Source organism: Notothenia rossii (assembly GCF_949606895.1).
Source record: "Notothenia rossii genome assembly, chromosome: 10".
NCBI classification, from domain to species: domain Eukaryota; kingdom Metazoa; phylum Chordata; class Actinopteri; order Perciformes; family Nototheniidae; genus Notothenia; species Notothenia rossii.
In genome coordinates this window covers 19,224,968-19,241,410 of record NC_136908.1, presented here as the reverse complement: position 1 = coordinate 19,241,410, position 16,443 = coordinate 19,224,968, and the positions used below count along the sequence as shown (strand labels likewise).

Sequence of the window (16,443 nt, the reverse complement as noted above, 5' to 3'; positions counted from 1 at the left end):
CTTCTGACTGGCTGTCCAGGTTGTCAATCACAGCCGTGGGCATATTATACTAGTCGACTCGTAACATCGCTAAACTTTTTTTCTTGACGGTTTTCTCAGTCAACTAATGCTATTGATAACAGTAACATAAATTAACACAGCCCTGCACACTGCAGTCATTATATGCCTGGTCTGTGGTTCATCATCTTCTTTTTCATTCTCCTCCTTATTGACTGACATTAACGTTAAACATTGCACTCATGTTACTCACCGAAACCTTTTAAAGCCGGTCCCGCATGCTGGCTCTTACAGAACCGACTAACTCCCCTTTCGTGTATGTACAGCTCTCAACATGCCCAGACTTGTAGTGATTTTCACCTCGTTTTATAGTTTTATTCTCATTCTGAAAGAATGAGGTGAAATGTGCCAACGTGACGGCCATCTTTGTGTTGGTGACGCGTATTGTGCGGGACCAGAGACATGTAGTTCACTGAGCGGATTAACACAAAAAAAAATGTGTTACTTCACAGTTTTACGACACATTTTTATTTTTTTGACTTGCAAAATGTTCTTTTAAATTGACAAACATCATATGTGTAGTTCGTGGCACAATTCAAACGGGATCAAAAGATACGTTTTCTCTCTCCATTGAATTCAATGTATAATTTTCCGCTTCCGGGGTCCCATGAGCTCCCCCGGAAAGGGAGGGACTTCGCCTCTCTATTGGTATTAACGGAACTAAAGAAACAAAGTACCAGGGAAAGTCCTGCGGTGTGAATGCGGCTTATGTCTAAAGAAATCTAATTTGCAATAGAACTGTACCAGATATTTCCATACAACTACTGGTTAGTGTTCAATAGCACCCTAGACAATTCAGTAATGTTATATTTTTTAGGGATTTCTGTTTTTCTGATAAATGAGAGAAAAGTGATTGAGTCCTATGTTCCTATCACCAAAAGTACAATTTCCGTCTAAACTAAAGCTAAGTTTACAGGACTATAATTCAGTATTATTTTAGTTAAATAATTGTCTGACTATTTGGTGATGTAGGACAGCCACCTGGTTCATACCTCAGCAAATCTAAAGAGGATAAGAGAGGTCATTCTCAAGTTATGGGCTTTTTAGTCACCTTTCCCACATTCGGCCTGGTCTAATTTGGCTCTTTTTCAGGGATTGGGGTAGTTCTAAAGAACAACCCAAAAAACACTTTTCCCCCCAAAATAAAATTTGAGGGGAGACCCTTAAGATAAGAAAAAACATTGTTGTCATTTGTTCTACCTCGGGTAGGGGTATCTCAAAATCTGATGGCCCTTCCAGCTAGACTATTAGAATAGTCCTAACTTTTCACCCCCTTACGGCGGGCCCTGCACGTACTTTAAATGTTGACACACACACACACACACACACACACACACACACACACACACACACACACACACACACACACACACACACACACACACACACACACACACACACACACACACACACACACACACACACACACACACACACACACACACACACACACACACACACACACACACACACACACACACACACACACACACACACACACACACACCAGAAACAAAACAGAAACAAAACGATTGTATAATGCAACAATTATTTACTTTTGGAAAGAGAAAAGACTTGCAGATTACATTATTGAAGTCCCTTAGTACATACATGTATACAGTGCCCATGTATCGGATTGTATGATGTTTAGGATTTACATTCTCTGTGTAATTGTCACCTTTATGTGAACATACTGAAAATAGTCAATTTAAATAAAAAAACATTCCAAAGTTGAGGGAAAATGTACTAGTTGGTCTACATGAATACAAAAAAAACATTTCAGTTACAATAGACAGCAAAAAGAGCCTTGTTACACAAGCTTGTATTGGACATATATCATAGTTATGTATAGATCAGAGGAGCGTTTTACTCACAAGTGCAGGATGTTTTTCTAAAAGCACTTGAAAAACAGCATTGCAGGAACAATCTCCATAAATGATGTGTTGCATAACTGCTTCAAAAACTCTCATCCTTAAACATTAACATACAAATGCTCTGCTAAATAGGATGCAGTACACCCTGAATGATGTTGTTTCCCATATAATATCTTTGTTCTGCTGCCTCCTCTCCTTCAGTGTGGGTGTCCTGATGGGTCGTCAGGGTGCTCTCTTGTGCAAAGCTCTCTCCACAGGTGGGGCAGGTGTACCCAGGGTGGTGATCCCTGGCCATGTGAGCTTTTAGCTGCTCAGGCCGAGCGTAGCTCTCTTCACACTCTGAGCATGTGTGAGCATTGCCAGAGGGAGGCCCATGTGCTTCACTTTTGTGCGCCCGCAGGGCTGCAACAGAAGGGAATATTAGGTCACAATTTGCCTCGGAACAAGGAATCTTGAGCTCCGGTTGCAGCTCAGTAGAGGGGCAATCCTCTGTTGAAGAGTCATTGTCTTCTTCGCATTCCCTTGCTTCCTCTTCTTGTTTGAACTTCTTGCTCTCAACCATCTCTCCTTGAGTAGCGTTCTTGGGTTTTCGACCACGTTTTTTGGCTTGCGGCTTCACGTCACAATTTATATCATTGGCAAATCTCTCTTGATGCTCCAGGAGCTCTTCTTCTGTCAGGAAACCACTACTACATTTGCAGCATTGATAGGTGTGGATGTCATCAGCCACCATGGGGTTCTGAGGGTGCACTGCCAGGCGATGGTTGCGAAGCCGTGAAGGGCTGGGGAACAAGGCGCCACAGTCTCGGCAGGGACAGCGTCGTTCTATGCAGTCATGTCGTCTGTGTTTGTTCAGCTGAAACACATTAACCATTCGTCATACACAATCAACAACTATTTTATCAGTTCCCAAGCACAAGAAAATTGGTTAACATGTGGCCAGCTGCATCCTCACCTCAGTGAAGGTAAAGAAGTTCTTCTGGCAGTATGCACAAAGGAAGGGTTTCTCCTCTGTGCTGTGTGTGGCCTGGTGTTGGCTGAGCTCCTCAGAGAAGGGGAAGCTCTTGTCACACTTATAGCAAGTAAAGACTGTATCGGTCTGCAAAATGATGAGAAGAAAAGGTGTAATCAATCACAAATCAAAGCTTGATTCAGCAGTTTTATAAAAAAAGAAAAGAAATGGGCTAATCTTGAAGAAAATCATTTTCTTTTTCCAGATATTCTCAAAACAAGTTACATCATCACGCCCAAAATGACATTGTGTAGAAAAAAAGACACAATTATGAACAATATCTGCACAGCCAGATTGACAAATCAGCATGGCCAATATTGGCATATTGGTATAAGTCCATGTGCCAGGGGGTAAGATCATGTCTCAAAGTAATTTGTTGTATAAGGAATAGTATTCAAAATAATATAATATAGCACTGCAGCAATGTTAGCTTTTTATATGCTATCATTCCTTTCATTCCTCCATCATTACAACTATTTCTTGTTTTTTTAAATCATTTTTCAAAAAGCCAGTACAAAAGAGTGTTGCAAAGAACATCATGAAGTCATATATCAGTGCAAAGCTTAGACTGTAATCAATCCAGCAGTAACTGTGGACAACATGATTTGAACTTTGACGCTGCAAAAGAAGCACATGTGCTGCACATATTCTTATCATTTATTAATTGTAATAATTGTGAGCAATTTTAGAGAGAATGTTCAAAATATTGCATTGGAAATTCGCATTTTCAGTTTTTCTCATATTCAATGGAAGAGAAGATAATGGACATGTTTCTCAGTCTTTTCCCTACCTGCTGCAGGTGCTGCTTGTACTGGTCCCGATGACTCTTCCTCATGTGTCTCTCCTTTGCTTTGGAATTAGTGAAGGTGATGAAGCACTGAAAGCACTGTAGACTCTCATGCTGATCTGTATCCCAACGAAATGAATTAGGTTAACAGGCAGCCTCTTATCGAGTATGAACTGTGCAATTAAATGTTATCTTACAGGACTGCAGAGGGGCGACCACGGGCTCAGACTTGATCTCCGCTGAGGTGGATCTATTGTCACTGCCAACGGCGACTTGCTCTATCTTCAACATTGCCATGCTTCTTTCAGACACAACTCTGTCACATGTAGCTGTAACATAAGAACACTCAGCAGTGGTTTCCACAACGAACATGCATTCTTCATGTAACATAACAGCAAATGACTGCAGTGAGGCTAGCGTGGAGATAACCCGCGTTGAGATATCATCGGGATGCTTCACATTGTTATTTAATTACTGGAGAGTGGGAACATTTCTACATTTGAAATATGTTGTAAACTAGATACAAATCTAATGAGGAGCTGCGTTTTCGTGGTATACAATAAAGACGAAACAAATAGCTAACAGTGGCTATTGACAGGAGGACAGAGGCATGGTTACTGATACCACTGAAAACGAGACGGTTGTGCTAATATATTTTCAATAGTGCCGCGATGTGCATACTTTCGCGTGTAAATTACAATTTGAAAGCTGCAGAAATATGATAAATTGTGTATAATTTTGAAATAAGTCTTTGTAAACAATTCAAAAAGGCATCTATTTCTTACCGCAAGATACATCCACCGAGATGAAGCAGCAGTGAGTGTTCTGCCCCAGTCACGTGAGGTGGATGTGGCCGCCGACCACGGAGCTATCGCGAGATTTTCAAATTGTAGTTTTAGGTTTGTAGAGTGTCTTTTAATCGAGTTACAGTATTTTATACATTAAGATAAGATAAGAAGTACTTTATTGATCCCAATTTGGGAAATGTTTGTGTTGTAGCAGCATAAAAAGACATGGCATTGTACAATACAAATTAAAAGACTAGAAATAAACAAGAAACTAGGAAATATACATGTTGAATTACAAAATGTACAGTAATGTAAAGCAAAGTATTATATATACATGTATGTGAGGCATGGAATATTAAAAGTTCAATTGAACACAAATGTAAAATGTACAGTGTGTGCCAGCCAGAGGTGATTTGTTATATCGAGTTATTGCAGTGGGCAGGAATGTTTTCCTGTATCGGTCCTTTTGACAGCGGAGCTGCAGCAGTCTGTTGGAGAAGGAGCTCCTGTCTGTCCAGCTGCTGGTGGTGAGGATGGGTGGGGTTATCTATGATGGACAACAGCCTGTTCAGTGTCCTCCAATCCACCACAGCTTCAAAGGGGTCCAGTTTAATGCCGATGACAGACCCAGCTTTCCTGATCAGTTTATTGGTTCTGCTGGTGTCCCCGGCTCTGATGCTGCCCCCCCAGCAGACCGCAGCAAAGAAGAGTGCACTGGCAACAACAGACTGGTAGAAGATCTCAAACATCTTGCTGCACACGTTGAAGGATCTCAGCTTCCTCAGAAAATAGAGTCTGCTCATCCCCTTCTTGTACACAGCGTCAGTGTTGATCCTCCAGTTCAGTCCATCGTCTAAGTGCACCCCCAGGTACTTGAAATCCTCCACAACAGCTTCAAGACAGTTTCAAGACATATTTATAAGTGTTTACCCCTGGTTGTGTTGAACATCTGTTAATACATATTAAGTGTGTGCTGTTCTGTTCATTTGTAAACATTGAAAACAAGCAAAAAGGGAGCTAGGGAATACCAAAAAACATTTATATTACAACTCTGGTGCTTTAGTTTTTGGTGGGAATAATTATTAAAAAAACTGTTTACTGAAATTACTTGAGTTAAGGAGGTTTCTAATTTCCACAATATTATACAATTAAAACATTTTTTTAATACCCTAAAAATTACAAAGACACAAAGTCTAGTTTAAGGTTCATAGAATTTTATTGGTATTTTCACCACACAAGGCAGACAAATCAATGCAAAATGTGATGAGGTGATAAGACGGCACATTATCGCTTTAAATAGTTTGTGAATTACAGAAGCACAGGGTTAAGGGCAAAAAAGGCAAAAGAATGAGCTAAAGGAGTTATAGGAGCAATTTAAGCTCTGGCCTGCTGCTGCTGCTGGTGTTCAGCAATTCGGCTTTCCATCACAGGCCTGAAGTGCCTGATCAATCCCTGAGAACAAGGTAAAGAGCAACAAAGGAAGAAAGTAAATTAATAAAGAAGAACAAGAACAGCTCTACAACAAATATGTCAGAGTTTATTTACAAAAAACTGTGCAAGTCTTAATTCCTAAGTGTTAAAAGTTTAATGTTCAGCTTAAAAATAAAAAGACACATGACAGAGGCACACCTGTTTACATATATATTGACATATTCAGTTTTTGTTGATTCAATAGTAATTTTGTCTGCTGTCAATAGGGATGATTTTCAATGTATTACAATTCAATTTAATAACACCAAATACTGCAGCCTGCAAAAGTTCAACCTATTAATATCCCTAGAGTCCCACATTGAATTCATCAATGATCGTCTTAGCATGCCCTTTGCATTATGACAGTAAATGTGTTTACCTGCACTGGCCAAGCCGCACCATCTCCCAGGGCACAGATAGTGTGTCCCTCAATCTGCTTACTGAGCTCCCAAATCATGTCGATCTCTGCTGGCCGTGCATTACCACTCACAAAACGCCACATCATGTTATTCATCCAGTCCACTCCTACAGACACACACACGAAAGAGACATTTAGAAGTTTGTTGATGGTATTAAAAGACATTGGTGACAACTAATGTGTGTCATTTCAAAGTGGTAGTTCAGATTTTCTTAATAAGGGTTTTTGTGAATGGAAGTGTGCATGGCCTCAGTTTGGAGAAACAGATGGGATTATGGGCACAGAAGCTAATCAATGTACTGTACTTCTGTGGAAAGGTAGTAGTTAAATGTATTTTAACCACCTAAAAACATTTTTATTTATTTATTCATAGATCACAGAAGTTACTGTGCTCCCACTGCCTCAATCTGTTAGTTTGTTTGTGTTACTCTATGACGATAGCGATACAAGTGCTGGATCAGATCCATCATAGGCACAAAATAACACCAACAAATCAGATAGATTCAGTGGAAGTTCAGAACATACTGTTTTCTGCAATGTAAAGTTACAGTTTAAAAAAAAAAAGGAGTCTGATGGGTTTGGAAAACATAGACAACAGCGTCAGTTCCCCGTCGGACAAGCACCATCCAGCGGCAAGGTAAAGCAGTGAAAATATTAAACATATACCATACCCTTGAAAAGATAATAATTTAGGCAGATGGGACTTTCTTTTAGTTGGTTGCGTATGGATAAGTGCCACATACAGCCATACTTCGAAAATCTGAACTGGCACAGCACTTACCTTCTCTGCAGGGCGTGCACTGGCCACAGCTCTCATGCTTGTAGAACTCAATCAGGCGGGCGATAGCTCTAATGATGTCAGTCTGGAAAAAACAAAGCACCCAATGTAAGAGATGTTTGATGATTTCTTTATGCATGATGTATTATGTAGCGGAGTTGAAAAAACTTACAGATTTGTCCATAACGATGATTGCAGCGGTGCCCAGGCCAGTCTGAGCCTGGAGGAGACCGTCAAAGTCCATCAGCACCTCTGCACAGACGTCCTTGGGAATAAGGGGGGTGGAGGAGCCACCGGGGATAACAGCTAGCAGGTTGTCCCAACCTCCACGCACACCACCTACCAGACGGATGGTCGTAAAAAAAACGTTTAAAACTGAGTGTGTTTACTTTAAGCCATCTTAATCATTTTGTAGTAGGACCCCATCAATGCAGATAAACCAATTATGCATTTAAGTTTAACTTTCAAATGTTTACAACCAAAATCTAACTTATGTCATTAAAGAGATCTCAATAATATGAGTCAAGTAGGATCATTGATACATTTTGTGTCATATTTAGCGTTAAACACTCCACCATCGTTCCTGTCCCCAAAAAGACAAAAATCAGCAGCCTCAACGACTACCGCCCAGTAGCACTCACCTCCATCATAATGAAGTGCTTTGAGAGGTTAGTCAAATCATTCATCACCTCCTCCCTCCCTGACTCTCTGGACCCCCTGCAGTTTGCCTACAGAGCAAACAGGTCCACAGACGACGCCATAGCCCTCACCATCCACACTGCCCTCTCACACCTGGACCAGAGGAACACATATGTGAGAATGCTGTTCATTGATTGCAGTTCAGCATTCAATACCATTGTGCCCTCCAAGCTGGCCATCAAGCTCAGAGGCCTCCGGCTCAACAGCGCCCTATGTGACTGGATCCTGAACTTCCTGACGGGCAGACCCCAAGCAGTGCGGGTGGGAAACATCACACCCTCCACCCTGATCCTCAACACCGGAGCCCCTCAAGGCTGCGTGCTCAGCCCTCTCCTCTACTCCCTGTTCACTCACGACTGCGTGGCCAGACACAGCTCCAACACCATCGTGAAGTTTGCTGACGACACGACCGTCGTCGGCCAGATCACAGACGGCGACGAGACGGCGTACAGAGAGGAGATCGGAAACCTGACATCTTGGTGCCAGGATAACAACCTCCATCTCAACGTCAGCAAAACCAAGGAGCTGATTGTGGATTACAGGAAGCAGCAGGGAGGGGGACACGCCCCCATCGCCATCAATGGGACTACGGTGGCAGCTTCAGGTTCCTTGGGGTCCACATCACTGAGGACCTGACATGGACTCTTCACACCATCACCATCACCAAGAAAGCTCGACAGCGGCTCTTCTTCCTCCGCAGGCTGAGGAGATTCAACATGGACTCCAGGATACTCTGCAACTTCTACAGGTGCATCATAGAAAGCATCCTGACCCTCTACAGGTGCACCATAGAGAGCATCCTGACCTTCTACAGGTGCACCATAGAGAGCATCCTGAACTTCCACAGGTGCACCATAGAGAGGATCCTGAACTTCTACAGGTGCACCATAGAGAGCATCCTGAACTTCTACAGGTGCACCATAGAGAGGATCCTGAACTTCTACAGGTGCACCATAGAGAGCATCCTGAACTTCTACAGGTGCACCATAGAGAGCATCCTGAACTTCTACAGGTGCATCATAGAGAGTATCCAGACCTTCTACAGGTGCACCATAGAGAGCATCCTGAACTTCTTCAGGTGCACCATAGAGAGCATCCAGACCTTCTACAGGTGCACCATAGAGAGTATCCAGACCTTCTACAGGTGCACCATAGAGAGCATCCTGAACTTCTACAGGTGCACCATAGAGAGTATCCAGACCTTCTACAGGTGCACCATAGAGAGCATCCTGAACTTCTACAGGTGCACCATAGAGAGCATCCTGAACTTCTACAGGTGCACCATAGAGAGCATCCTGAACTTCTACAGGTGCACCATAGAGAGCATCCTGAACTTCTACAGGTGCACCATAGAGAGTATCCATACCTTCTACAGGTGCACCATAGAGAGCATCCTGAACTTCTTCAGGTGCACCATAGAGAGCATCCAGACCTTCTACAGGTGCACCATAGAGAGCATCCTGAACTTCTTCAGGTGCACCATAGAGAGCATCCAGACCTTCTACAGGTGCACCATAGAGAGCATCCTGACCTTCTACAGGTGCACCATAGAGAGCATCCTGAACTTCTACAGGTGCACCATAGAGAGCATCCTGAACTTCTACAGGTGCACCATAGAGAGTATCCAGACCTTCTACAGGTGCACCATAGAGAGCATCCTGAACTTCTTCAGGTGCACCATAGAGAGCATCCAGACCTTCTACAGGTGCACCATAGAGAGCATCCTGAACTTCTTCAGGTGCACCATAGAGAGCATCCAGACCTTCTACAGGTGCACCATAGAGAGCATCCTGACCTTCTACAGGTGCACCGTAGAGAGTATCCAGACCTTCTACAGGTGCACCATAGAGAGCATCCTGAACTTCTACAGGTGCACCATAGAGAGCATCCTGACCTTCTACAGGTGCACCATAGAGAGTATCCAGACCTTCTACAGGTGCACCATAGAGAGCATCCTGAACTTCTACAGGTGCACCATAGAGAGCATCCTGAACTTCTACAGGTGCACCATAGAGAGCATCCTGAACTTCTACAGGTGCACCATAGAGAGCATCCTGAACTTCTACAGGTGCACCATAGAGAGCATCCTGAACTTCTACAGGTGCACCATAGAGAGTATCCATACCTTCTACAGGTGCACCATAGAGAGCATCCTGAACTTCTTCAGGTGCACCATAGAGAGCATCCTGAACTTCTTCAGGTGCACCATAGAGAGCATCCAGACCTTCTACAGGTGCACCATAGAGAGCATCCTGAACTTCTTCAGGTGCACCATAGAGAGCATCCAGACCTTCTACAGGTGCACCATAGAGAGCATCCTGACCTTCTACAGGTGCACCATAGAGAGCATCCTGAACTTCTACAGGTGCACCATAGAGAGCATCCTGAACTTCTACAGGTGCACCATAGAGAGTATCCAGACCTTCTACAGGTGCACCATAGAGAGCATCCTGAACTTCTTCAGGTGCACCATAGAGAGCATCCAGACCTTCTACAGGTGCACCATAGAGAGCATCCTGAACTTCTTCAGGTGCACCATAGAGAGCATCCAGACCTTCTACAGGTGCACCATAGAGAGCATCCTGACCTTCTACAGGTGCACCATAGAGAGTATCCAGACCTTCTACAGGTGCACCATAGAGAGCATCCTGAACTTCTACAGGTGCACCATAGAGAGTATCCAGACCTTCTACAGGTGCACCATAGAGAGCATCCTGAACTTCTACAGGTGCACCATAGAGAGCATCCTGAACTTCTACAGGTGCACCATAGAGAGGATCCTGACTGGCTGCATCACGGCCTGGTACGGCAGCTGCACTGCCCTCAATCGTAAGGCTTTACAGAGGGTGGTGAAAACTGCACAGAACATCACCAGGACTGAGCTGCCATCCATGGAGGACCTTTACTCCCAGCGGGTCAGGAGGAAAGCCCTCAGGATTATAAAAGAACCCCATCACCCAAGCCAGCCGTCTGGCAGGCGGTACCGCAGCATCCGGACTAAAACCCCCGATTCAGAGACAGTTTCATCCCACAGGCAATAAGACTGCTAAACACCTGAACTGTTGTAACAACATCCATAACATTCATCTGCTACTTAGTAATTATTTATCTAATATATCATTCCAATAACTTGCATATAGACTCTTATTGCACTTTTTTAAACTATTTTTCTTTTTGTATTTACTATTTACTTGCACTATATTTTTCTGTTTATCTGTGTTATTGTGTTGCACTGTTGGAGAAGCCTGTGACCTAAGATTTTCATCGGCATAACTACACTGTAGCTATGTTCGTATGAAAAAATAAAGAACCTTGAACATGTACCTGCGTGCCTCTCGATGAGTTCTTTCAGGGGGATAGACATCTCCTCCTCTACGGTGCAGGGGGTGTTAACGTGGCCAGAGATGTTGAAGAGCTTTGTGCCAGAGTTTCTCTCTCTGCCAAAGCCAAGAAACCATGAGCCTCCACGACGACAGATAGTGGGCGCCACGGAAACTGTCTCCACATTGGCAACAGTCGTTGGGCAACCGAACACACCTTTAAGAAAAAGGAGATGTTTCACATGCCAGGCGTTCATTTGGCAAAAACAAGAATTTAGTAGTTTTCTGTGATTAGATTAGTTTGTCACAAACTGGAATTTCTTACTTCTTACTTGTTAAGGCACCTTAAAAATATTTACATTATATACAATTATATTTAAATGTAATTATAACAAGGATGTCAAATGACATGACAGGAAAATAGCTTTTATTTTAATGGGTTGGGGATAAATTAGACTTTACAGTGCCAGCAATGTATATGTATGTATGTTTATTTTGGGCTGACGTGGGTGAAGACGAGTCATACAAAGTCAGCAAGCCACATGTCTCATTAAATAGAGGACACGATTCAGGAACTTCTGTCTGTACGGGCCATTTTTTCCACACGTTTTCGATATTTTATGCAACACCTTTCAAACCACCTGTGACCATGAACTCACCAACATCAGCAGGAAACGGGGGCTTCAGGCGGGGCTTTCCCTGCTTCCCCTCAATAGACTCAATGAGAGCAGTCTCCTCTCCACAGATGTATGCTCCAGCACCACGCATCACAAACACATCAAAGTCATAACCGGATTCACAGGCGTTCTTTCCAATGAACCCAGCTGCATAGGCCTCATTAACTGCCACCTAAGAGCACACAATTGAAAATAGAAGAGTTAAAAAGGATGGAATTTTTAAGTAGTCATGTACAACCACACCTCAACTGTTTTGGATCAATCAAAACGTATATTTGTACACTGCATTTAAGGTTTATGCATCAAGTTTCATTCAGTCCATGTCTACCTGCAGGTTGGACGACTCGTTGTAGAACTCTCCTCTGATATAAATATAAGCAGCACGCGCCCCCATGGCCCTACCAGCCACCAGGCAGCCCTCCACCAGCTTGTGTGGGTCATGACGCATGATCTCCCTGTCCTTACAGGTGCCAGGTTCTCCCTCATCTGCGTTTACCACCAGATACTTTGGCCTAAAGCAAGAAACCAGAACTGGGTTAAATAGAGAAGAGCAAACTTCAATTTGACTGGAAAAGACAAAGTGAGTTATTGATGAGTAAATTCATTTAGAAACTGCAAAATCTGATATTTTTCTAAATGGCTAGTAGGAGGGAATTGATGAATAATAAACATGCTGCCTTGTTGATTCAAATGTCAAGCTAACTGATATATAGAGATGCTAAAATAATAAAAATCAATCTTCATTTTGCTAGTTGCAAGAGCTGGTAAATGTTTTGATGAATAATCAATTAGATTGACTGTGATAGTAATTGTCAGTTAAATGCAAAAGAAGTATCTGTCTGTCTCCTTTCTGACCTTCCATCGCTGGGCTTGTTCATGAAGCCCCACTTCATGCCGGTAGGGAAACCAGCACCGCCTCTTCCACGCAGGCCAGAAACCTTGACCTCATTGAGGATCCAGTCCACTCCCTTCAGAAGGATCTCCTTAGTTTTGTACCAGTCGCCCCGCTTCAATGCCCCCTTCAACCTGAAACACAAACATATGTGATGATTGTGTTCGTTTTTTTAAAAGACATTTCTAATATGTTCTTTTTACGTAAAAAAGGCATAACTGAAATTCTTCTTTGACTTTTATTGATCAGCACATCATTTGATATTGTGTAAGATTTTATAGAACCCAAAGGAATAAGGTGAGGGATGTTACCTCCAGTCATGGCGACCATAAAGGTTAGTAAAAATTCTGTCCTGATCAGCCAGAGGTCCATATGTTGTTTTCTTAGGAGCAGTCTGGAAAAACAAGACAACACATTATTAATGTTTATATTCAACTGTATTATTATTATTTCCGTTTTTATTAAGAGCAGTACAGCTACCTGTGCCGTGCTGTTGTATCGAGTGATAGAGGTCACTCCACCTTGACTGACAGCAGCTGGGGCGCGGGTCACCCCACACATCACTGCACGGGACAGGGCCAGCATACTTCCTGCATAAGGGAAAGACAATGAGATGACTAATCAAATATAAGTTTTAGGTTACTTCTGACAAAAAGTTTAAAGTGAAATACGTTATTATTTAATGAAAAAGGCTGTAGTTCAAAAAACGTTTTTAATTCTCATATTAAGTATGGTTAAAATATAGAAGTTATTCACTGGTGGTATCAAAACTATAGTATGGGGTTAACTTATAGAATTGCACATATTGAACTGCTTTGTTGGTGCTCTGGTTGACGAATCCACTGGTATGCTGGAAAACTAAGGTGGCACTTTCAGCTAACACTCTTTAGGTTTTCTGAGAGGTGTACAGATTACTTTTATATACGAGAAGAGCCCAAAATCAACTCAACTTCCAACAATATAAATTAATTTAAATACCAAAGTAATGAGTTTGAATTGATGTTATAACAACCTTTTGTCATAACTGCTACAACCTATTAAACAGCATCAAAACAAGAGCCATCGAGTGAGCGCAATTTCTATTTAAGCAGCATTTTTGTTTCATCACGATAAAACCAACTAACAATAGATCAACATGTATTTTAATGGCGCCCACCAATAGATGCTTGAATTAAACTAAAAGCTTGGATAGAGACCTTATGAAACTTGTTATGAGATGTTGTTATGTCAGAGGAATGTTAGCTAAGAAAGGTGAAAGCGAGTGGTAGTAATGTTATCAATCATATCGCTGTCAACTGTAATATTTCAGATAAACACACTGACTAATTACGAGAACATCTGAACTTTTTGCTTCGTTTAAGTGTCTTTTTAAAGCCCACACTTACTCCCATGCTGAATACCTACTGCTGTCAGCCTGGCGCTAAGCTAAGTTAGCTTGCGGTTAACCTTGTAATGTCAGAACAAAAACAGCATATCTAGGACGTAGCACTCAGATATCACATTGACACCATGTGAAATAATTTGGTGATAAGAGCTGTAATAAAAGCTGCATTCAAATATATTTAATGATGAAAGGTTTTGGTCTAAATTTGCAAATAATCGCTGCTTCTTACCTTCTCTACGTCCCGAGTTTATGAAACACTACCGGAAATCAATGGAGATACTTCTTCTTCTTCTCTTGCTTTTGGCGGATGCAAACAACTTAAAAGGTGCATACCGCCACCTACTGTGCTTGAGTATGAATCATCACATCATTCCAACTCTTAAACCTATGTTCTAATAAAAATAAAAATAAAAATAAATCAATCAATAAAACAATTAAATAAATAAAACAAAAAACAAATCTATGTTCTTTCTTGACCTAATGTTACATTATTTTTCCTACCCCAGTTTCACTCAAGAATTTAAACAGTGCCTTTCTGGTAGCTCTTACTCCCTCTCCTTTTGTTCCCAAAACACCAACCACACTCCACTCCCTCTCTGCCTCTAAGACTTTAGCCTTTAATTGTTCTCGTTCCACTTTATAGATGTCACAATGTAACAATATATGTTCTACATCTTCTTTTACTGCACAGTTCCCACACTTGTTACTGTCACTTTTCCCCATGATATACAGCGTACTATTCAAAGCCGTGTGATTTATTCTGAGTCTAGCCATCATGATTTCTTCCCTTCTGTTTCTTTCTTTATGAATATTAATTGTCATTGTATTTTGTACTTTGTGATAGTCCTTGCCTTTCTGGTCTTTCTCCCACCTTTTCTGCCAGATCTCCATCCCTTTTTTCTTAATAACTGCTTTTCCTTCTCCTTTACAAATTTGAACTGGTAATGTTATTTGCTTTTGTAGTGCACTTTTTGCTAACTTATCAGCACACTCGTTCCCTTTCACCCCCTCATGTGCAGGCACCCAGCATAACTGTATATCTATGCCGCTTCTGTGCAGTCTTAACAGGCTATGATTCAGTTCTATGAGAATGTCTTCTCTAAATAGAACCGGAAGCTGTCATCTTCTTCTTCTTCTTCTTCTCTCTTTTAATTGCGGATCGCAAACAGCTTTTAGTTGCATACCGTCACCTACTGTACATGAGTGTGTATCACAGCCTATGGTGTATCATCATGTCATTCCATCTCTCAACTCATGGACGTATATATCCATGATCTAACAAAAAATAATGTTAAATAAAAATAAATAAAACAAAACAAAACAAAAATCCATGATCTATTCTAACCTAATGTTAGATTATTTTACCTTCCTCAGTTTCACTCAGAAAGGTAAACAGTGCCTTTCTGGTAGCTCTTAACTCCCTCTCCTTCTGTTCCCAGAATACCAAACACATTCAACTCCCTCTCTGCCTCCGTGACTTTTTCCATTAGTTTTTCTCTTTCAGCTTTATAGATGTCACAACGTAATACGATTATGTTTCTTTAACTCCACAGTTCCTACACTTGTCACTGTTACTTTTCCCCATGACATACAGCGTACTATTCAATGCTGTGTGATTCAGTCTGAGTCTAGCTATCATGATTTCCTCCCTTCTGTTTCTTTCTTTATAAATATTAATTATGATTGTCTTTGGTACTTTATGATACTCTTTGCCTTTCTTTCTCCCACCTTTTCTGCCAGATCTACATCCCTTTTTTCTTAATTACTGCTTTTCCTTCTCCTTTTCCAAGTTTAACTGGTAATGTTATTTCCTTTTGCAATGCACTTTTTGCTAACTTATCAGTACACTCGTTCCCTTTTACCCCCTCATGTGCAGGCACCCAGCAGAACAGAGGATCTATACCACCTCTGTGAAGTCTTAACAAGCTATGGTTCAGTTCTGTGAGTATATTCTCTGACAGTTGTTGTTGACTGTATGCTTTTTAATATGGATAATTAATCTGTGCATATCACCACCCTATATGGTCCGACCTCTTCAACCCACTGTAATCCTATTATTACTGCCAGCATTTCTGCTGTGTACACTGATAGTTGATCTGACACTCTTTTTGAGATCGATATTTTAAAGTCTGGGATATATATACCAACTCCAACACACTCTTCCTTGTTCTTAGAACCATCTGTGTATATTTTGAGGGCAAGAACTAGGGCGCAGTGGACTAGTGCGTTGGTGTTCGGATCAGGGGAAAACCCCACTGCAGTCAGCATGTCGTTGTGTCCCTGGGCA

At 41.8% G+C, this 16,443-nt stretch overlaps 3 protein-coding genes across 4 annotated transcripts; 1 reads left to right on the top strand and 2 right to left on the bottom strand.

Moving 5' to 3' along the window:
• Positions 1-1,587: 1,587 nt before the first annotated feature.
• Positions 1,588-4,616, bottom strand: LOC307022467 (uncharacterized protein). Of its 2 annotated transcripts, XM_079655277.1 has the most exons (5): positions 4,516-4,616; positions 3,928-4,059; positions 3,734-3,849; positions 2,887-3,030; positions 1,588-2,787 (listed from the first exon to the last, which is right to left on the bottom strand). In XM_079655277.1, the coding sequence occupies exons 2-5, from the start codon at positions 4,025-4,027 to the stop codon at positions 2,056-2,058; spliced, it is 1,092 nt and encodes a 363-aa protein (XP_079511403.1). In that variant the 5' UTR covers positions 4,028-4,059; positions 4,516-4,616; the 3' UTR covers positions 1,588-2,055. The 2 variants fall into 2 exon arrangements, with proteins under 2 accessions (XP_079511403.1, XP_079511402.1); XM_079655276.1 differs by lacking the exon at positions 4,516-4,616 and having other exon boundaries at positions 3,928-4,501.
• A 1,099-nt stretch (positions 4,617-5,715) lies between these two features.
• ndufv1 (NADH:ubiquinone oxidoreductase core subunit V1) lies at positions 5,716-14,528 on the bottom strand. Its single transcript, XM_079655928.1, has 11 exons — positions 14,386-14,528; positions 13,253-13,362; positions 13,084-13,166; positions 12,736-12,906; positions 12,209-12,392; positions 11,863-12,052; positions 11,208-11,420; positions 7,357-7,523; positions 7,188-7,269; positions 6,368-6,513; positions 5,716-5,970 (listed from the first exon to the last, which is right to left on the bottom strand). The coding sequence occupies exons 2-11, from the start codon at positions 13,355-13,357 to the stop codon at positions 5,893-5,895; spliced, it is 1,419 nt and encodes a 472-aa protein (XP_079512054.1). The 5' UTR covers positions 13,358-13,362; positions 14,386-14,528; the 3' UTR covers positions 5,716-5,892.
• Positions 7,836-11,201, top strand: LOC307022021 (uncharacterized protein; the record flags this gene model as incomplete). The annotated part of the gene is made up of 3 exons (XM_079654592.1): positions 7,836-7,852; positions 9,919-10,050; positions 10,084-11,201. 3 exons carry the CDS (start codon positions 7,836-7,838, stop codon positions 10,922-10,924), a joined length of 990 nt encoding a protein of 329 aa, XP_079510718.1. The 3' UTR covers positions 10,925-11,201.
• Positions 14,529-16,443: the final 1,915 nt, after the last annotated feature.